This window comes from Vigna umbellata, chromosome 1, assembly GCF_029865625.1.
Source record: "Vigna umbellata cultivar VRB3 chromosome 1, Vumbellata_1.0, whole genome shotgun sequence".
NCBI classification, from domain to species: domain Eukaryota; kingdom Viridiplantae; phylum Streptophyta; class Magnoliopsida; order Fabales; family Fabaceae; genus Vigna; species Vigna umbellata.
The window spans coordinates 7345795-7368585 of record NC_142165.1 but is presented as its reverse complement, the minus strand read 5'-3'; the positions used below and the strand labels follow the sequence as shown (position 1 = coordinate 7368585).

The 22791-nt window shown below is 32.8% G+C and overlaps 2 protein-coding genes across 3 annotated transcripts; both read right to left on the bottom strand.

Annotated features, from left to right (window-relative positions):
* Positions 1 to 2644: 2644 nt before the first annotated feature.
* LOC124847795 (myosin-binding protein 3-like) lies at positions 2645 to 7828 on the bottom strand. 2 transcript variants are annotated; one of them, XM_088092917.1, is made up of 6 exons: positions 6251 to 7828; positions 5856 to 6059; positions 5479 to 5682; positions 5204 to 5332; positions 3532 to 4958; positions 2645 to 3127 (listed from the first exon to the last, which is right to left on the bottom strand). In XM_088092917.1, the coding sequence occupies exons 1-5, from the start codon at positions 7515 to 7517 to the stop codon at positions 3589 to 3591; spliced, it is 3174 nt and encodes a 1057-aa protein (XP_087949043.1). In that variant the 5' UTR covers positions 7518 to 7828; the 3' UTR covers positions 2645 to 3127; positions 3532 to 3588. The 2 variants fall into 2 exon arrangements, with proteins under 2 accessions (XP_087949043.1, XP_047181323.2); XM_047325367.2 differs by having other exon boundaries at positions 3532 to 4964; positions 6251 to 7827.
* A 2297-nt stretch (positions 7829 to 10125) lies between these two features.
* LOC124847796 (senescence-associated family protein) lies at positions 10126 to 17054 on the bottom strand. The gene is made up of 13 exons (XM_047325368.2): positions 16829 to 17054; positions 15311 to 15704; positions 15022 to 15120; positions 14629 to 14702; positions 14114 to 14190; positions 13948 to 14019; positions 12601 to 12669; positions 12339 to 12385; positions 12133 to 12262; positions 11951 to 12019; positions 11769 to 11872; positions 10869 to 10944; positions 10126 to 10786 (listed from the first exon to the last, which is right to left on the bottom strand). The coding sequence occupies exons 2-13, from the start codon at positions 15640 to 15642 to the stop codon at positions 10610 to 10612; spliced, it is 1326 nt and encodes a 441-aa protein (XP_047181324.1). The 5' UTR covers positions 15643 to 15704; positions 16829 to 17054; the 3' UTR covers positions 10126 to 10609.
* Between the last annotated feature and the right edge of the window lie 5737 nt (positions 17055 to 22791).

Here is a 22791-nt window from a genome sequence, read left to right as displayed (position 1 = left end):
AGGTTGTCAATGAGGCTGTGGTGGAGGTTCAGATTGAGGATGAAGTTGAGGTTGAAAGTGAAGAATTAGTGGAAGTGGACATTGAGGATGGAGTTGAGGTTGATAGTCAAGAAGAAGTGGAAGTGGACAGTGATGATGAACCAGGAATGGATGATATGAGTGGTGATGAATACGTGATTGAAGACAGTGATAATGAAACCCAACAATAATGTAGGGGTTTGTCAGATTCAGATTGGGAGTCTGATGTGCTTTTAACTCCTAAAAACAGTGGAAGTGAGGAGGATGACAACGAGGATAGAGTATTTGTAGGTCTTTTTCAAAATATGCAAAACATAAGTCCATGGCAGATTACAAGTGGGAAGTGGGCACCATTTTTAGCGCAAGGAAGACTTTAAGGATGTCATTAGAAGGTATGTTGTTCATGCTGGGAGGGGTCTAAAATTTGTGAAAAATGATAACCATAGGGTGAGGGTGAGATGCATGGGTGGCCAAGGTAAGTACCCATGGATATCACAAGGTATAGCGCAATACACACACATAAAGCTACAACTAACAACTTCATCCTTTTATGCAAATCCTTCACTGCATTTTCCAGCTCACTTATCCTCCTCACAATTGTGCAATCTTTTTCATCAACGTTCTCTTCAGAACACCACTTGAAAAATTTATAGGAGCTCCCAATTGAAGATCCACCCTGTTATTCACCAAGTCAGGGAATCTATGAACAAATCCATCAAGTGAAGAAAACATAAACTCAGAAGGGTATACTTCAAACCTTGTAATGTGAACATCCCCAAAAATTTCTCCCAGCATTCTTCGTAGTTCTCGCGACTTTGGTTACAGCAATATCACCACAGTAACAAGTAGGGATTATCCCACCTCCCCTCCAACCACCACCATGGGACGAACGAGAAGATCCTTTGGCCCAACTTTTCGAAAACGAACAACACCCTTGGGAAGAAGCCATTCCTATCTCACCCTAAACACTTTCCTCACCTCAAAGACCAAGTTCTCTGCAACCCAAACTATAACCCCTATTTTTTTAACCTCTTTATTTATTTTCATAAATTTACCCTCAGACAGCCACATATTCACCTATAATAGACACGTTGTTTTGTTCAGTCCATGCTGTCAGCTACACCGTTAAAAAATTAACGCTGTGACCAAAAAGGAGTAAATTGAACAGTTTTTTCACAAGTTGGGACCCTATTTAACTTTTTAAAAAATGTAGGACGCATTTGAATATTCTCCCCTTTCAAGGGACCAAAAAAGGTATTAAGTCATTTCTTTTAACACAACTCGACTTAAATCCATGGTAGATCAAGTTGATTCATTAATTTTAACCCATTTAACAGTTTTATTAAAAATAAATGTTTAAAGAGAAGTGGAAAAAAGAAAAAAAATGAAGCAAAAGAGAAAAAGAAAAGGACGGGACAAAAGAGATAGCTTACAAATAAGACTCTAATATGATATATTCTAATTGAATTTAAAATATATTTATATTAATATGAATAGATTGTTTCTATCTTGTATCATTAAAATAAAATAAAATAGTTGAATTATGCTGTTGTTAATATGTGTATTTGAAAATAAAAGAGACAAAATATCATTAATTAGGCTTTATCATCGTGTTAATACATGATTATGAATAAAGGATTTTTGGTTCTAGAATGGGTAGATATGTACAACTCTTAAAAAAGGGAATTTTAATAGATGAAATTATTATTCTAATGTAATGGACTTCTAAAAGATGAATTGGTAATGTTGGCATGTGGCTTAGATGTAGAAGAAATTTAAATTAAAGATGATAAAAATAGGTAAACCTGTCAAGTTTGACTCCACAAAAATGGTTACAAGAGGCTGGCTCAGCATAGTTGTCAACTTACTAAATTTTTTATTTTCCTAAAATATATATATATATATATATATATATATATATATATAAATTTTATAAAGTAATATTTTATTAGTCTTTAACTAGTTCATTAATATTTTCAATTAAGATGACACTTCTATATATTAAATTATTTAGTTATAATTAATCATTAAAATTTAATTATAAAAATTGTAATTATTTATGATTTAAATTATAATATTAGTGTATACTTATATCTTTCAAACAATATAATCCAAAAATTTTAATTATTTAAATTAATTTTAATTTTTAACAAACGAGACAACCAGTCAAGAATGATTACTGAGTTAAAGTTACTAATATGCTTCGCCAAATTAATGAAAAGCTAACTCAATCAAGTCCCATTAACTTTTTCATCCCTAATTTAGATTGAATAGAAGTTTTAAAAATAGTCCATGATGGGAATAAAAAAATTAGAAATACAGAGTGTAGACTTTTGTGCATTTCTTAGTTAGGCCTTCTTAATCATGTTTCTTTTCATAAAATATAAGTTCTTATATTTATTTTATTCTCCAGTTCAACCACATAATATCTAAGAATACAATTGGCATACCTAATTTCTTCTTACTTATTCAGGGTCTTAATCATATCAGGTTTGGATTTAAATTAACTGGATAAGCTAGTGCCAATAATTCAAATTATTCTATAGTAGTATGACTTATCTGAGAATATGAAACATGGCTTACCACAAACCACAAATGTACACCAAAAACAAATAAAAAAACCATAGACAAGATAAGAAATAGATACAGATTATACATCATGATGGATACATGATTTTGCTTTGAAGTTTACAAACCCAAACTTTTAACACCCCATTCTTCACCTACAACTTTACTACTTTCCTTTTCCCACCTAATAAACCTAATATAGGGTAAGGAAATGAAAGAAAAACAAAATATGCAGATATGATGTTTGAGAAATAGGACCAAGTTGAGGATACCAAATTATGTTCTCCTTAGTCCTGCAAAATTTTGGGCCACACAACTTTTTGCAGATAGCCCATCAAACTGACACCTTATGTATGAACAGACTTCAACTCTCTTCTTACCAAATTAACAAGCCATCATTTGATACCAGAAATTCCTCCCTCCTTTGGAGAAATTTTCTGACTTCTTGCAAGAAAATTTGGTTAAGGTAGGTCTACACAGTGCAGAGTGAGCAATGGCTTCTCACAAATCCTAAATGTGAACATTCATCATGAAGCAACATCTGCATTGAACAAGGAGTGAAACATTTCAGTATTTTGCAACATTGATGTTGGGGAGTTAGGATGATGTTTTTTTTATTGAATATGTTTTTAGTTTGGGTAGTAAAATTAAAATTTATCTATATTCCAAACTTTGACATATTGGTTCTTCAACTTAAAAAGTGAATAAATATACTTTTATTAATCCAATTACTATAATTTTTTTGGATTTATTAAATAATGTTTAAGTTAATATTTGAGCTGTAACGAGTGAATGTAAATAATTCAAATGTTATCAGGTAAAAAAATTTAACTTATAAAAGCTATACTTATCCATTTTCAAAATTTGGAAACCAAATTGTATGAAAGTTTGAAGCGAGGACGAATTTCACTTTTGAGTCAAAGTGTAGGCAGTATAAAAGCTTACCTTTTTTTTTATGTGCATATTATGCCTCCTTGTTTTTGTTGGTGAATGCAATGTTCACTATAGTGGATCATTTCCCAAGGTCTTCAATCGGAGTTCCACATCCTTAAGATCACGAAGATGCTGTAAGATTTCTTGAAGCAAATCAACTCCTTTCTCCCCACCATTTTGTATGGAACCCATGCAGTGTTGCAGAAACTCCTTATCAGTTTCAAGAGCTTGTAGCCTCTCATAAACGCGATCAACCTCCTCTTCAATGGACGTCTTCATGCTATCCATTTCAAGCAGAGTAACTGAGTTTTGCAAATCAGATGATTCAGACTCCAATTGTCTCTCAAGTGTGTAAGCTTCCTCAGTCTCATTTTCAGCTGCATCTAAATATGGCAGTAGCTTCTTTGCCAAGGAACCTATTGGAGATTGTTTATCATCTGAAAACCCATTAAAATATCCATTCTCATTCAAGTCTCTGTCTCCACCATACATTGATGAATGCTCAATCAGTTTGATATCATCAAGGAGTTCCTCGTTATCTCCCAATGAAATAATTTTTTCCTCTAATGCTTTGAGCTGTTCTAGAATGGAAGCTCTCTCTTCCTCAAATTCTGCTAATGTGTCATCAAGAGTACTCACATGCTTTACACAGTCTAGTGCCATCTCCTCCAAATTAGAAACTGTATCTTCAGATGCATTATTGTGACTGCTTTCCTGATGGTTGAATAAAACATTATCTTCGTCACGCACCTCGCGGTTAAGATCAATGGATAGATCATCACTGTAGTTCATGTTGCTGCAAGAAGAAGAGGTGTCTCTACTTCTTACACTTCCATCTTTCATTCTTCTCAGCACCCTCAGTTTCTCTTTTGCTTCGTATTCCATTACCTTCTGCCTATACTCTTCCAACTCCTTCTCAAGCTCCTGCTTCTCTTTCTCCCTTTTCATCATCAACTCATTCAAAAGCTGTAAAGCTTCCTGATCATACTCTGATTGTTCTTCCATCATTCTCTGGTATTGCAATGCTTCCATCTTCATTGCGGCCTTTTCTTCCTGCAGCCTTGTAATCATTGCCATTGTCTGGTTGGCAGCTATTGCTGATGCACTTCTCTCTTCTTCTAGTTCTTGATATACAGCTGTTAGGGCCCTTCTTTCAGCTTTTAGAACCGTTTTTAGCCGATCAACTGTGGATGCTGGATCGCCACATTCTACCTCACTTGCAACACTACCATCCATAGAATCATCTGGTACTGGTTCTCTTTTAAGCAGGTACTGAAGGCCATCTACAGATCTAGGAGTCTCAGGAAGTTTATCTTCTTCTACTTCATATGGCTCTGAGAACTTGGAAGATTCATTGCTTGTTTCTTCATGATTTTTCACAACTGCTGTTGTTTTCTCATTCATCTTAGCATTCTCGTTATCATTTGCACCTGTTTTATCTGTACCTACAATGTCACAGTACAATTAGAGTTTAAAGACACTGAACTGAAAAAGGAAATCTTTGCATTTCTTATAGAATTAAGTGCTACACACCTAGACAAGGTAAAAAGAAAACTGCTATGCTAACCGTTGCTCGCCAAAGAATGAATAAATAGAAAGTTCTTTTGTTGCCAATAGATATCAAAACTGAAAGCATTACCATCACCATTATAATAATAAACGAGGTGCTAGATGCAAAACTTACAGGGATTATTCTGGGTAATGAATTCATCAAAGGCATTTGGAGCGTCAGGGTTATCCTCACTTGTGGTAGATTGATCTTCTGGTATGGATTGAGATGAGCTAGCTGGTTCTTCAGATGGAGGATGATTAGCTGTGTAAGAAAATACTGAAAACATTAATTTTTAGACATTGTCTCTCAAGTATTCTAAACTAATTTCCTTTTTTTCCCACTGCATATGAGGTTATAATTATCGACCTAGCCAACTAGAAGACATGAAACAAGATTCATTCATGTACCTCGTGTATTTTCTGGTTCTTCCATATCTTCTTCTATGCTTTTATAATCACTGGACAAACTTTGAGGCTGAATTAGATGATTCTGAGCAATAAATGCATCAAAGGCATTTTGAACTTCAGTATCATCATCACTTGATGAAGAAGATTCGTCTTCTGATATGCATTGAAGAGAGCAGGCTGGTTCTTGAGAAGGAGGCAACTTAACTGTGTGAGAAAATATTGAAGTCACATAAACACTTGTGATTAAGTATGCTAAGTTTTTTTCTTCTAAATATGCTATCATTATTAATAAACAAGCCAACTATGAGAAAGAAGCAAAACAATTGCAAAGAGACAATGTTTGATCTTTAAAATTCATGTACTTCACTTCCTTGTACCTCCTGGTGGACTTTCTGATCCTTGCATAGCTGCTTCCACATTGTTGTCATCATTAGATAAACTTTGAGTCTCACTAAGATGATTCTGAGAAATGAATTCATCAAAGGCATTTTGAATTTCAGCATCATCTTCACTTGATGAGGATTCATCTTCTTGTGTGCAATCACTAGAGCAGACTGGTTCCTGAGATCGAGGCAGATCGACTGCATGACAAAAAAATGTTATTTTTTAAAGTCACAGTGTACATAATAAGCTCACTCAACAGAAGCATACTGTGCCTTTTGTTTTCTAGGACTGACTTTAATAATAAGAAAAAGAAGAAACGGGAAACGTGAACAACACTAGTGTTAATAAGTAAAGAAGCAGAAATCCTAAATCATGCACTTCCTTGTACCTTGTGTATCATCTAGTTCTTCAGTAGCTGCTTCAACACTGTTGTCATCATTCAGCGAAGTCTGAACTTCCATATTGGTAATCTCTGAATTCGGTTTCAACCCTTCAAATTCCCAAGTTACAGAATTTTCCGAGCTTTCAATTTCTCTCATACTTTTTTTCTCTGCATTCTCATCCAATGTGAGTAATCCTTCCCTTTCCAAGATACTTGATTGTGCTTCAATTGGTGAATAGTCAACAAAGGTCTGAGTCTGAATCTTTTGTTCCCTCTCCCCCAAATCCTCATCCAGTTTGCATGTTTCAAAATTCAAAGAGGTAACAGAGTCTATTAACTTGACAGGCACCAAGCGGTGGCTATCACAAGCCATATAATTCTCAAAATGCAGATTGATGACTTCAAGTGATCTATCTTCCCAGACTGAACCCTGCATGGTGGAAGTGAATTGACAAGCAAAATTGTCATCACCATTTGGATCCAGCTCAGTAATGGTGAGATCATCTTCCTTCTCATCTTTATCCGCATCCTTTTCATCCGAGTTCAAGTTTGAAACAGAACTAGAACGATCCTCAGCAACCTCTCTGAGGATAAAACTATCAATATCAGAAAGTATCTGATGCTCATCTGCCACCCCTTCATCATCATGACCCACCTCGTTGTTTCTCTCAAAGTCGAGGTCTTTATCACTTTTTTCATCATCTATTGCCTCTTCCACAATCAGGGACCCTTTGCTCGTGTAATTCTCATCGCCCCATGAAGGCTTCAACAGCAAATAAGGAGGGTAAAGCTGGCTGCTCAAGCTCTCATTGCAGCAAGAGCACCTTCTTATCAAGCTATCTCCACTTTCATGTCTGCCGTGACTACTCACCCACGAAATGAAAGCGATTCTGTGCCTCATTCCAAAGGAATTTTCATGATAGTTTGGCCGAGAGGCCAAACAATCCTCACACATGCTGTTCGTTTCCGCCAGTCTTTGATGATTTGAGCAGTAACCAAGCTTTGAAATCTCAGCTGCATGAGCCTCACATACGAGATCCTTGTGCACATGCGCGCCATTTTCTTGCTGCAGCACGTGATCAACCCTTGAACACCAAACACATGGTGGTTGGAGGCCAACCCATTTGGCAAACTTTGTGATGAGATAACTGAACAAAGAGTTAAGAAGAAGGAGTGCAATCAAGACCCATTCAAGCACTGCATACACTAGAATCACCACCATCTTGTTGGTGTTTCTGTGCAGCATGGTTGCAAACTTGCTGGTTGTAGCCATAGTTATTTTTCCAACCTTTGTTTTCCTTGTGACTTGTGTGGTTTGTGACACTGAGAGATTCAGATATTGGGAATGAAAAGTACAAAATAGAAGCGAAAAAAGATTGAGATAAAAAAAAGGGTATGCTTCTCTGGTTTGGAGAAGAACAAGGAATGAGTAATTGGCAAGAGAAACAGACTCTGATAAACGTGCAAGTAGTGGATTGATTCTGTCACATTGTATCAGTAATATGCACCGTTAAAGTGGATCTTCGCAGTGACTTTGATCGTAATATTATATTTTATTATCTGAGGTTGTTTCAGTGGCAACCCGACATGATATAATAACCTGTTATGTATAAAAAAAAATACTCTTTTTCATCTGTCAGCACCATATTCTATTATGCTCATTTATCCATCCAAAATTAATGCACTCTTTCCCATTGCTGAAATTGCAGATATGATTTGAGATTACAGTAATGACGCCTCTTTCCACAATAACTATACAATTTAGATTTAATGCAAACGTTAATCAGTGTTTCACTTTGTCGGTTTTGGATTTTATTAAAATTGTTGGAACTATATGTTCTTCATGTTTTTTAAATGCACTTTCAACAAAAAAAAAAATCCTCCTTTAACAAGATCCTGGTTTTGATTCACTGGGTATAAAAAAAATTATCCCTTTAATCATAATTTTTAAAATGGTTTTTCTGTAAATGATAATATAAAACAATTTGACACTGTTAGTGTATTTTTAATTAAACTTATAATAACTATGGACTCGTACAATGCTATGTAAACATGTATGCAAATTAAAAATCATCTTGTGTACGAGTTTTATAACAGCTTTTATAAAAATCAGCAATTTATTTTACATTATGGTAAACATTAAAGTTAAACTTCGAGATCCTCACCTAAACTATCAACATTATTCATTGAAAAATAAAATTAACTGAAACGAGTAAAAAATAAACTTAATATCTCTATGTAAAGAAAATAGTTATACTAAAAGTAATTTTTAAGAAAATTGTATGAATTAAAAGGGAGAATTAGATTAATCTAATATTCTGATGAAAGGTATTTGCTTCTATCTGATCATCCAACGTACGTGGATGTTTTGGTTGTCCACGCAGTCTCTTAAGACACGACTAATTACTGCAAAAAGCAAAAGAGAAGAAAGAGAAACACTAAACAAACCAATGACAGAGGTTGTTGTTGGATGAATTTGGGTTGGGCCACACCACGCGCAAGATGGTCCCCACCACCATCCATGAAAATGGCTGGTAGGTCATACACATATGTGATGTGTTACTTTGCCCCCACAACCGTTGCTAATCATAAAACATACGCTCTTACCAACGGCATAAACTTCTACAATTCATTATTCAATATCATTTTCTATACAAAATGTATGCTGTTTTCTCCTTAATGTTTCATCCTTTTCATGTTGCTATCATTGCTCTAATGAGGTTTCTTCAGTTTAGGCTCTCTTCACACTCATTCAACTTTTAATTCAAATTATTAAGTTAAGATAAACAAATAGTATAGAAGGAAAAACATGGTTAGGAGGTAGAGATGCAATAAAAATTATCAGTAAATTTTTTTAAATAAGAATTAGTCATTGACAAAGTTGATCGATGTTTTTTTTATCAATAAGGAAGTTATATAAGAAAGATTATGTAAGCATTAAGGATAATATACATAATACTCTCTCTAATGAGAAAAGGAAGAAAACATCATAAAGAATCGTGGGTAACTTGGGATTCTTCTATTGAAAATTTTAAAGTGAAGGGCAGAAATGATGGAACTAGGGTGCAACAGTGGTTGGCATGATAAAAAGGCTAAAATGAAAAGAAAAAGTGAGTTGAAAGGAGGGAAGGGATTGAATCAAATTGGGGGGCTGTGACAGTGATTTAAGGTCTTTTGTATGAATAAAGATTGAAAATAATGTAATGTGGGATCACGGTCTTGCCTCACACAGCTTTTGCTTTTTAGGTCCCGGTTTTCTTTAGCTTTTGAAAAGTTCATTCCTGGATTTAAGATGCAAAGACATTGTTAGTGAAATAATCAAATCATATCTCACCAACTGATACCTTAATGAAATTAAAGCATGGTGAAGACAACTTTAGGCCACGTTTACTTGCCCGGAACCATGATTAGGACTTTGTTAAAACCGTGACATAGCAGAACAAGGCCTGCCCCACATGAACCCAGAGCAACTCATTCAGGGGTAAGATGAATTAAGTTACTCTAAGTAATAGAAATCAATGATAAGTGCATAACATTCACAGAATGTGTAATCTTTTGTGGTCAACTGTTCACGCTGTCTTTCAAGTAATAGTAAAAAGTGTATCCTACTGGTGTTATTCGTGATCTTTTCAGAAACTATTCTTTCTAGGCTGCAGAATTTTGTTGAAGAGATTCTCAAAAACCTGATATCATTGTTACCCTATCAGCCGAAGTGTCTGGTTATGATTTATCAGCAACGGTGGCAGTCAGCTCAGGGTAATGGTTATTTATGATCAACAATTTTCTTGGGAATTATGTTCAATATTCTTGTTCTGGTTCCCTATGGTGCCAAAGATGGCATCAAAATATCCAAGTCAATGATTATAAAATGCTCAGTAACATAATGAAGGGGTGAAACAACCCCATTTTTTGGCAGACACTTATTTCAAGAATGATTGTCCCAAGCATCAATCTAATAATGTTCAAATAATCTAACATCAAGGGAAGAAATTGCTCTGCAATGCTCAAACAACCTTGGTACTGTTGTACTACTAATAATGTCCACTATGCAGCGTTTAAGGTGCCTCCATCATGTATATTATGACAATGAACGGCCCAACCCCAGTGCTGTAGCAGACGAAAGAGCAACTGAGCATTGTGTAGTGTACGGAAAGCTCCTTCATACAAACAAGTATAATCACAAATATGCATCTATGATCTTTGAATATATGAAGAAAGCTCTTCATTTTATGATGCACATACCCAACACATTGCCATCTTACACTAGCAATAGTTTTGTTTCTAGTGATTGCGAGGGTTAATCCTATACTAGTTAGTATATATGGGAGGCAACTATGCTGTACAGTGCAGTGTTTCAATTATTTCTCATTTGTTATCTTCTTTATTATCAGATTCTCTGCTTCCTTTTTCTTCCATGGTGGTGTTTTCATCCATCATAAACCTCCAGCTATCACCTTCATCTATTTCCCATTGTTTTTTCAGTTCATAGATAGCTTTGGATGCTGCAACAGCAATGGCTGGGTTGCTATCTTCTGCCAGTCTCTGCAATTGAAACCAAAGGGAATAAAATGAAGCCATATTGGCTGTGAAAAGTACTTGTTGCAATTAAATTATAATCACTTACCTGTAGGGCCCCCATCCCTGCATTTCCAAGAGTCCACATGGATGGTGCGGCTGCCAGTGCATTGGCTAAAGCACGCCTAGAAAATGCACATGACACACATGCACATATTCAATAAAAAAGCCAACAGGAAAATGAAAATAAACAAGGAAGAGCATAATTAAGGCATTGATTAAGATTGCATTCTTGCATTTCTTTTCTTTGGTAGTTTTATTTTTGCAAGTGAATTTTATTACCCTATATTCATCTTTTTTTACCACTACAATTTTATTTAAATCCAATATTGCATAACTTAATGTGAAGGAAATTTTAGTTCAATATTTGTGAATGTTTGCAGCTAAGATAGAACGGTGAAAATATGCTAAACATGAAGAATACAAAACCAATCATGAAGCCAACCAAATCATCACGGCGTATGGAACCACAAATAAAATAACCTTCCTATTAGTTATACATTGCCAGAAATCCAAGAAGAAAGACAAAAAAGGAGTAGAAAGTGAAATGATTTTGTATATTGATTAGTGGGATCGAAGGTTAAAGGTGTATGTGTGTGTAAAATGGAATAAGCATCCCTAACAAAAGAATAGAATGTGTATAGATATGGAAAATTGATCCTTTAATTACAAAAGTTGTTTCTACTTCCAATTTCAAAGGATTGAATATATAGGTGGGTCCGACAACTTTTTTCATCATTACCCTTGTAAGTACTACCAAACAATGGAAGAAAAGAAAAATTGGTTATTTCCCTCCCATCCCCTTTTCATTTCTTCCACTTTCATGCCTTCCAAAAATACCATAAAAACAGAATTTGACACAGAAAAACATGGCTTTTCACTTTTAAGTCTGCACATTAAAGAATTCAATCCAATTCCTAGAAAGATTGTAATATCATGTTAAGCATACCTAGTGCTGACATCAGGGGAACTGGAGCACTCTACCAACAAAGATACACTTTGTTTACCGTCCATTGCATCCAGATCTATAAGAGTTCTGATCAACAACTCAAGCTGCTCCCAGTACAAAAGAGTATGTAATTACTTAAATAATGATTGAGATCAGAGAAGCAATTTAATGGAGAATCAAACCTCTTCAGGATCAGTGTAATCTATTCCATCTGCTTCAGAAAGTGCTGATGCCATACTCCAGTATGCTTCCTGCACGCCTTAAAATTTTAGAATATGATTGATGTATTTTTCCTGATTCAATTGATGTATGCGGACCAGGTTACATATAAACAGAACTAGAACAAAATGGAAAAGACAAATACCTGAAGAGCAGCAATCCTTTCTGTGGTCACATCCCCTGGAAAGGAATTTGTGGTTTTTCCATTCTTTTCAAGCATTATTCGACCTCTTACACTGTTTTCCGAAAGTGAGCCTTTATCTCTGCGAAGTGGACTACATGCCAACATCATGTGAAACATTTTAGAGCTTATTATGCATATAAGCAAGCATTCGAAGTTTCTGGACTTACAAGTTATACATCTTGCTCACCATCCTGTCATGGATGTTTTTTATAAGCTGCAAAATTTACAAAAAGTAGAAAGTAGAGTTATTCCTTTGGAGCATAAAAAAATGAGCATGATATTTAGAAATAAGTAAAGAATTAGAACGTTTATTAACTACTATAGCATATGCAGTTAATAAACTACTATAGCATATTCACAAACTCGTAATTGGGAAATTTAAACACAAGAAAGTTCAACACAAAACATTTGGAGAGCATAAACTATCACCTCCAAGGCCATAAAGGCATCTTCCATTGCGCGCTGCTTAGCACGGAAGTCAGCGAGACGTAAATCAGCCTGACAGTTCAAGAGTTATGTCAATAGAAGTCTAGTATTTCCTGGCTATTCATACATATTTTGTGTAATTAAACACTCTTGAATTTTCATGATGTAAACTTGCAAAAGGATCCAGCAATTCATACAATAGGAAGGAAACTAAACTGAGTTTCTATAGTAAGCAGCTCTGCTATATTCAGTTAAAAAAGATAAAAGCATCATTTCATTTAAGATAAATTCTCCTCTAAGGGCCTGCTTGTTTTAACGCCCCAATCAATTCCTCCCACTCTTCCACCCCTTCCAATGTAAAGACTATGCTTGACATTAAAATTAATCCCATAAAAAATTCGGGCACACATCTAAATTACATTCAATGTTTTAAAGTTACTCCAATAAAAAAATTCTAGCCAACTTTAAAACATTTGGGCCCAATCTCCTCAAAAATTGATTTTGGTCAATCCGACAAGAACTAAAAGTAACTCCGTGTAGATAGTGCATACGTAAGTTAAAAATAAAAATATGCTAGGGATCAAATGGTTTGCTGTTCCTCTTTTCAAAAGGTGCATTATGTACTCAATTTTGTACCTTGATGTGGTCCAAAATATTTTGAACTATAAGTTGAGAGCATGGAAACAGGTTATAGTTGCTCGAGTTACTATAACTGCTATGGATGTTAATATATTATGCACAATATCAACATATTTTATGTCCACATTTATCATATAGCAAAAAACCTTGTCTTACATTATCATTTATGTTCACAAATGACTTTAGTTCTTTGTTAAATAAAGATACTAATGTCAACGGAAGAGAAAAACAGGTCCATGTTTAAGATATTTAGCAAAAAAAATTCAACCATAATGCTAAATGATAACTAACAAATAATAGTTCAAGAAAAAACATTGACAATCACAAACCCTATACGTGCTTCAAAAACAACAATGATAGTGCCAGGGAAACAATAACAATGGAGTACAATACAATACACACACTACATAGATCAAACAACGCCAAAATATTCTTTTTATCGGCACCAAAATGTTTTAATGAAAATCATGACAAATAATTTTACAAATCTTCCCAAAACATACTTCAACTATTTTTTTCCCACAATAGGTGCCGTCTAACTTTCTCTTTATTACCTTTATTCTTAATCTTATCTTGTATGGTCCAAACAAGATAATAGAAAAGAAAAATATCAAATTATGCAAGTTTTACCATTAATGATTTTATACTACCAAACTAATCACAAATAGCATCTTATAGTTGAAAACTATGCGATTAAATGAACAAATTTACCTCTAAAGCCCCATCGCTCCAATGCTCATCAGCAGCATTTTTCAATCTGGACTGAGCTTTATCCTTCAACAACTGCAGAGTAAATTTATAGATTAAAAAATAATTTTACCACATGTCTGTACTCTCATCTTCAACTAGCAAATTTAAAGATCTAGATGATACAGACAGTAGCAATACGACTAAGCCAACTAGCTTTTTCCTTCACATTACGGTCAATTTTTTCAGTATCCTCTCTAGCACGAGCTGTGCATCAAAAGAAAAGTAAATGTTAGTGGACCTTATAATGGGTACATGTGAATAAATTAAATACAAAGTTGCATCTCTTGAACCTTCCACTTAAGAAAAGGAAATCGTTGGAAGACAAATTCAACACATATCCAGTGAAAGAAGAATTACAATAAGTAATCACCCTTCACTACGATCAAATTATATACTTGAACTACAGATGTTTGTTTGATAAACTGCCTATATCGTTTGACTTCTTTGTCACTTCCTTTTTGTTGGAAAGAGAGGAAGGACTGGGAGGATATTACTGTCCTTGTATATTAAATGCAATGACTGACTTGTAGTGCAGATAATTTGAAAATTATCATTACTAACTATGAAAAATTGTTTCATTGCATGGAATAAGTGAATAAAAAGTTAAAGTACAATAATACATTGTTTGGGTAGAGAGCTAACCATCCAGTTTGAGAAATTCGGTTCCAAGAAAAGCAACATCTTGGCGTGCACGAGCATCAAGCCTCATTATGCCTCTGACGAAGCAAGTATTTAACAGTTATTTTTTGCATCAAGACATTAATTTTTACTGTTATTTCTTGAATGAGAAATAGTTAATGGTGTAAATTATACAAATACAGGAACCGACAATGACATGAGAGCCCATGTTACAATTCCTCATGTCTTGATTACTAAAATAAAATGTCTAAACCAATTAAAACAAATTCTTTTTTTTGAGTAATTGAATGTATAGTGATGGTTCATAAAAAGCAGAATCATGAGAAGTAGTGGAAGCAAATTTCCAATAAAAATAATATTTTTTGTAGATGACCAAAAACAGGTTAGTGGCAATACCGTGAGAGAAACTTTGCATCGTTACAAACAAATCTACATGCATCAGCCAAGCCATGAACAACAAGAGTGTGATCATTTTTGTCGCCTTTGGTATGTGCCCTGTACACATGAAAGGATCTCTAATATGTAAATTAGATCTCAGAAATTTCATTGTGAGGGTATAAAAGATATATTCTAGTTTGACAAAATAAAATTGGCAACTGAAAGACATTAATAAAGGGGTACATGTTCAGAATTAGGAAGCAGAAAAAACTGCAACAGATGTACCATCTTTATCTAATTTTCTTACCTAGTTAAATCAGTAATGTCATCATATGTTCTAATACATTCTTTCTCTTCAGTATTATTTGCTCCTGTTGATTTACATGAGATAGAAGATTTCTTGGAGATTAAACCAACTGGTTTTCCATTAATGAACCAAAACCAGTCACTGAATATGGTTGATCTCTGTGTGTGGAGACATCTATGATTCAGATGTCTAAGTTCCACTCTATGCTTTGAAAACTGTATTCTATTGATCCTTGTTGATGAGGAAAAATAATGTTTTTCATGTGATTTACAGAGAGCTGTTCTTTTAGTCACAATAGGACTGCTTGAAACTTTGTTTGCAGCAAGTGCCATTGGAAAGATCAAGGGAAGAATGAGATAGGCCCGGCGTTCATTTCACTTGAAATATTTCAATTCTGTAACAAACATTGAGAGAAAAAAGTCAGAATTTAAATAGAAGTAGAGGATTTTACAATGAGTACTCACCTTACCAAAAATTTCACTCAAGTAGGAATATCAAAAGAAAAAGGAAAATAGGTATGCTTTGTCTTTTAAAAAAATGCAATTGAGGATTGATTAACAAAAAAGACAAAATAATCGGAAGTCCATTAGCGTCAATCATGACTGGATCATCATGATCATCAAATCAAGACTGGTATAAATTAAAGAGTTTCATTTCATACATACTTAAGAGTATGTTGGATAGGTTAAAGTATTGGTGAAGTCTATATCACCTTCTAGTGGATTATTTATAGAAATAATAGTTCAATAAAGAGTAATCAAGACTAAGCATGAGTTATTTCAAACACGATAATATCAAAATTTATGCACCACTCTGCACCCTATACTCCCATAAACACATCTATTCGATAAAGAGGCACGGCTTAATTAACGGTAAAGTCTCAATTCCCATTAATCAATCGTCTTGTTTCATATTGATAGAGAGTTTTGGTTCTGATCACAAATACCATTATTTAAACATATTTGCATATTTAAAGTAGGAAAGAAAACTCAAATGTTTGAAATACAAGGATCTAAACAATTGGATGAGCAATTTCCATTTTTTATATAATTATATAACTACTGAAGTCAATTGATAACCAAAACCCTGCAGCAGATGAAAGTGTTGTTCGTCCCTTTTTCAATATCCGGTACTAAATATTGATACTTGAACAATATCAACACTAATGTGATTACAAAGAATTAAGGTATAAAGTTCAAAACTACAGATGCAGATTATATCACTAATTTTCATAAATACAAATCCCACACTCTTCAATGAAATTAGCCCAAAATTGACATGCCCAACAACAATTTTCATCATAGCAAGAGGAACCTCAACATTTCAACATCAAAAAATCAGACAGATCACCAAAATATAGGGAAATTTCCGACACCATCGTACTCGTCCCCCTATGATGCCCTAAAGTTTTCAAAACACAAAGAAGCACTCACTGTTGAACACATCCCCAAGAAGAAGGGTAAATGACAATACCCAATTGATAAAAATGGTAGAATGCGTGGAAAGGTAGTAACTTACTTGTGTGAGAAAGACAAAGGGGGAACAGGAAGCAAGAATTATAGTGGGTTAAGGCGAACCATCATATATGTATGATATCAGAGTGAGTGATGGAGACTAGGGAGTGAAGGAAGGGCGAAAAGCCATAGAAAAAATAGAGGAGGCATGAGAACCACAAAGTGAGGTTGTGGTCCTTTAAACGCCAACAACGAAGAAACAGACAATAACTGAGAATGGTGTTATAGAGACAACAAGGGATGGAGCAAAGAGTGTTTGAGAGAGAGAGAGAAGTGAAATGAAGCTCCACGTCATTTGGGTTCAGACATTTTTCATAATTGCCCTGTTTCTTCGGACAACGACGCAACAACCCTATCCATCACAGATGAATGCTGTGTGGAATTTAGATTTCCTAAGAAGGAAAGGAAGGTGAAAAAATTGTTTTACATAAGGATAATTGATACTATTATATTATATCTATACTATTCTATATGGATTCATCCCTTCCTGTAGTGTCTGCATGTATTCTTTTTTAATTTTATAACCATTTTTATTTAATTATTTTTTAAATTAAATAAATAAAAGTTATTTAGGATTGAATTATTAAATTTATTTATTTATTTTTATAATTATAATTTTGTTTTTTTTACAGTTATAAAAACAGTAAATACATAAACACGAAATGTACTGTATGTGTTTTCACTGTTAAATATATAAAGAACCGTAAGTTACATTTGTTAATGAATGGTTTAATCCTTTTTTACGTCCTGTAGGAATGTCTCAAATAGGTTCTCGTTTTCTGAAGTGTATCAAAATGGTTCTTAATTTTGAAAATTTATATCAATTGAGTCCTTTCCGTTAAGTTGGCTGGACGGCGTTAAAAAAATTGATGAGTGAGATGCTGAGATGACGAACGAACGCTCGTCCACCAGCGAACGAACGCTCGTCGACCTCTTACCGCTGGACGACCGTTCGTTCCACACTGGACGACCGTTCGTTCGGTGGTCGCCGAGCGTTCGTTCGCTGGTGGACGAGCGTTCGTTCGGTGGTGAACGAGAGTTCGTTCGTCATCTCAGCATCCCACTCATCAATTTTTTTAATGTCGTCCAGCCAACTTAACGGAAAGGACTCAATTGATATCAATTTTCAAAATTAAGGACCATTTTGATACACTTTAGAAAACGAGGACCTATCTGAGACATTCCTACACAAATAGGGACGTCAAAAAGATTAAACCTTAATCAATTTGATAAGATTAAGTTATATTTAAAAATTATTTTTTACAATATTAAATTTGTTTAAAATATATTTTAAAAGATTTAGCTTTATGTAAAATCCATCAAACTACTTAGATTTATAATATATAAAAATGAATTTAAAGTTTATCTTGTTAATCATTTATTAAATCATCACATCATTTAAAGTTTATTAAATTAAGTTTGAATAGAAAAAGAATTCAACAGGAAATTCAATCAAATTTGAATCAGTTTTCATTTTTTGTTTATTCAAGTTTATACTGGTTAAATTTTTTTAACCCTGTATTATTGTGTTCGGATATTGGTAAAAAAAATGAGTGAGGAAAGTCAAAACATTTTGGACCGACGTTTTTTTTATACTCAACGTCCTTATCCAATCGCACAAGAAGTAATTGTCCTGCTTTATTAATTGCATAAAAAAACAAGTTATTCTGTACCTACCACTAAAAAATTCTTTTATCTTTAAATTTATAATGATAATAATAATAAGTTATTTTTTATTATGTGATATAAATGTACACTAGAATTAATAAGCATGACATTTATTATTTTTTTAATAGTTTTATTTTTTCTTCCAACTACTTCATTAGACTCATTATGATGACTTATTTCCTGGACAATATATTGTCTAGCATAAAATTTATTAAACAATATATATTCATCACCTTTGATCCAATTCTCTTATTTTTTTTATTTAGTTAATTGTCTCCTTCTGATTTATAGATTAGAAATACATCAAAAACTTCATTTTTATGTTTCATTAAGTATACTTTGGTGTATCTAGAATGATCATTTATAAAGGTTATAAAGTAATTTTTATCGTCTCTAGATATGGTTTGTTTTAAATCAACTAGATCAATGTGAATTAACCATAACAATTCAGATTGATGATCTACATGATAACAAAATTTCTTTGTTATTTTAGATTTTATACATATATCACATTTAGTACTTTGTATATCATGCATATTAATTAATCTTGATCGTTGTAATTTGATAACATATGAGGAATTCACATGTCATAATTCAGCATGCAACATATCATATGAATCAATAATATAAGCAAAAGGACAAGATTCAATAATATTTTCAGAAATATTGAGTACAAAGAAACATTGCTCACAATATCCATTTCCCATAAAAACATTATTTTTTGTCATTACAATCTTGTCAAACTCGAATAACACTTTAACCACCATTTTTTCCAGTAGTGCTATAAAGATTAAATTAACTCTGATTGTTAGTTGAATATTGATGGTGTCAAATTGGTATAAAGTTGATAAGGAATGAACTAGACTAAGTTACAAGGTATTTTTGGTCTAAAATAGAGGTGTTGATAGGTGAAATTTTGAATTAGGAGTGAAAAGAGAAAATTGAGTTTTCTAAGGTAATTTGGAATCAATTAAGACTTGTTGGGGTTGTTAGTTGATAATAATCTATAGAATAAAGTGTGAGTAGTTAATATGTTGATTTTAGAGGGTTTTTAAGTTTATTTTAGGGGTTTTGACTAGTGAGATTTTGAATTTTAGGTTTTATATCAAAATAGTCATTTTGAAGGTTGTTGGTCAGTCATTTTTGATTTGTTAGAGTCCCTAAGTTGAGCAAAAATGAGCTAGAACTTATAGAATTCAATTTTGGTCTCTAAGGTGAGGTTTTTGTTGTTTATAAGTTAAAATCTTGTTGTAAAACAATTAAGAACTAGTTTAAGTTGTTTAGGTCTATAGTCGTTTAGAATCCAATTTAGGAGTGTTAGAAATTGGTAAAAGTGTTTAAGATAAGTCATGAGGGGCTAAGGGTGCAAATTATGCAGTTTTGATGTTGCAGAATTATGCAGTCTCACTGAGTGAGTGTAGCCACTGAGCGAGTAAAACTATGTCTAACTGAGTGAGTGTAGTCGTTAAGCGAGCAAAACCCACTATTTTTGTGTCGCATAGCGAGATATGAGGCTGAGCGAATTAGTTTAGGGAAGAAGTTGGTTGTAGTAGTGGATGGGCGAGAGTCTCAGCTGAGCGAGAAAGTTTTCTTTTTGCTAAGCGAGTGTGGGCGCTGAGCGAGTAGGACCATATATAGCTGAGCGAGTATGGGCGTTGAACAACCAGTCGAGAACATGTTTTGAGTCTTTCGCTCTTTTGTTTTCTGTAACTTTGAACTATGTTAGGACTTTGAGGATGGAGTAGAAGTATCTATTATATTACATGATGCTTTATTCTTAAGGTTATGTATGTATTTGAAGTATGGTTGAAAGGAGTTTCTAAGGTGAAATTCCTTGTTGGTTGTTTCAAGTATCATTAGTATGAATGCAAGAAACTCAGCCTTGGGGGTTATCCTAACACTCTAATGGTCATTTATTATCAAGTAGAGAGGTTTGACACATGTGGTGAGAGTAGCAGGAAGTTTTAGTCTTAGGCGCTTCCAGTACGGTCTAAGGCGCATTGTGTGACACCCGGGCACTAACGAGGGCGGAGAGTGATCGCCGGTGCAAGAGGCACGAAGTGCAAGAGGCACAAACAAAGAGCGTCTCCTGGCAGGCTTCCAGTGGGAGGGACACATGGAAGAATCGAACATACACGGAATGAGAGGGATCTAGAGACTGTATAGGTATGTGACTATACAGTTGAAGGATAACTTAAAGGAATTGATTTGGCTACTCATATCACCAAAATGCATTTGTTTTTCGGTAGCCTAACCCATAATAATTCCATGGTTAAGCATGCTTAGCCTAGAGTAATTTAGGGATGGGTGACCTTTTGTGAAGTTTTCCTTATCTATAATAGTTCTGTCTCCTTTTGGTGATTGAGAATATTACTCTTGTATATAGTTTTGACCCAACTATATTGTATATAAAGTTTAATTTATGATTATTTCGGATGGTTGAAAATCTTACTTTACATCTTGTCTTTAATTAATCTATTATATTAAATTTGTGATGGTTACTATATAATTTAATGTTATATTTTGAGCTGTTAAAATGATACTCGTGCTAAAATTGTCCATATAAATTATTGATTGTAATCACAAAAATAAAGTAAATTAAAAAAAAAGAAAAAGAACTCATGTTTATGAGCCTAAACTTTATGGCTTAATTGCGTCTTCACATTAAGAATTTTGTCTCTTTACTACCCGTTTTTAAAAATGCCTATATTTGGTCCCAATGTTGTATAATTTGCACCAATCAAGTTTACTCTATTAAATTGGCATAAACAGAGTTAACTGTTTTGATGTGGCTATGAAATCTGATTTTTTTATTCTCTCTCCTCTAATTTTTTTGCAATGCTTAACTTTTTTTCTCTCTTCTATCAATATCTTGTTTTAAGGATTTTAAATTTACCATTCTCACCGTATTAATATTTTTACACATAGATGAACAAAAACAATAAATAGAACTAGGGTTAAAATAATATGACATTATTATTATTATTATTATTATTATTTTTATTATTATTATTATTATCATTATCATCATTATTATTATTATTATTATTACTATTATTATTATTATTTATTATCATTAATTATTATTATTATTATATTATTATTATTATATTATTATTATTATCATTATTAATATTAATATTCTATTATTATTATTATTAATGTTATTAATATTATTATTATTATTATTATTATCATTATTATTAATATTGTATTAATAATAATATTATTATTATTAATATTATATTAATAATATTATTATTATTATATTAATAATAATATTATTATTATTATTATATTAATAATAATATTATTATTATTATTATTATATTACTATTATTATTATTATTTATTTTTTATTTATTTATTTATTATTATTATTATTTAAGATTTGAATTGATCGTAAAATTAGTATAAAGGAGTTTTATATTTTTTAGTGTAATTCATTCAAAATATTCAAAATATATGTCATAAAGCAGCTTTTAAGGGAATAATTATAGTCATCCTCTGACCCATTAATCCGATGATTAAATATAATTGAGTTGTTTTTTTTCAAATGGATGCAGCAGAGAAAAGTGAACATCTTTGCTTAAATTATAACTAATTGATGGTTTTATAATGTTAATATATTTGGTAAGATGGTAATGGCTTGGCCAATGAGAATTTCTGTCACGCTTTTGAGAGGAATAAAGACGAGAGAGAAAAGGATGACAAAAATAGCACAGGAGAGAAAAAAAATGTGCAGTCACATTATCACGGAATTAACTCCACTTATGTTAATTTTTCGGATCAAACTTATTCATGCAATATAAAATTCTAAGGCTGTGTTCACATGAGATAATTTGTAGGAGATGATTTGAGTGAGAGTGATTGAATAGATTTGACAAAATTTGATGATAAATTTTTTGTTGTTTATTTGAGTGGATTTAGAGGTAATTGAGAGTGGATTTAGAAGTAAAGTTTGTGAGAATTAGTGTAGGATTTGATTAATGTGAGAGATTTAAAAAATTTGTTTAATTGGTAGAAATTAAAGATTATCAAAATCCCCTTAGTTATTAAAGTAATATAAAATATTATTTGTTAATGTTATATTTAATTGTACAAATGTTTATAAAGAGTAAAAAGTTAAAAATAATTATTAAAATTATTTTTTTAAAAGTAAAAACATTATAATTTAGTAAAATGAATTTATTTTTAAATGTAGTATTTGTTTGTAATATAATTTACTACTAAGTAGTATGAATTTATTTGTTATGGAAGTAAGATTGATTAATTTTGGAGAAACAAATAATTAAACGA

Bases quoted from the DNA above. Each gene is read 5' to 3' on its own strand.
- LOC124847795 (XM_047325367.2), bottom strand. From the start codon at position 7,517: ATGGCTACAACCAGCAAGTTTGCAACCATGCTGCACAGAAACACCAAC. The intron at 6,060-6,250 runs GTACAAGGAAGT...TTTGTCATGCAG, and splicing joins AGAACTAGATGATACACAAG to TCGATCTGCCTCGATCTCAG. The intron at 4,965-5,203 runs GTAAGTTTTGCA...GTGACATTGTAG, and splicing joins CATTACCCAGAATAATCCCT to GTACAGATAAAACAGGTGCA.
- LOC124847796 (XM_047325368.2), bottom strand. From the start codon at position 15,642: ATGGCACTTGCTGCAAACAAAGTTTCAAGCAGTCCTATTGTGACTAAA. The intron at 11,873-11,950 runs GTTTGATTCTCC...TACTGGGAGCAG, and splicing joins ATTACACTGATCCTGAAGAG to CTTGAGTTGTTGATCAGAAC. The intron at 10,945-11,768 runs GTATGCTTAACA...TGCATTTTCTAG, and splicing joins TCCCCTGATGTCAGCACTAG to GCGTGCTTTAGCCAATGCAC.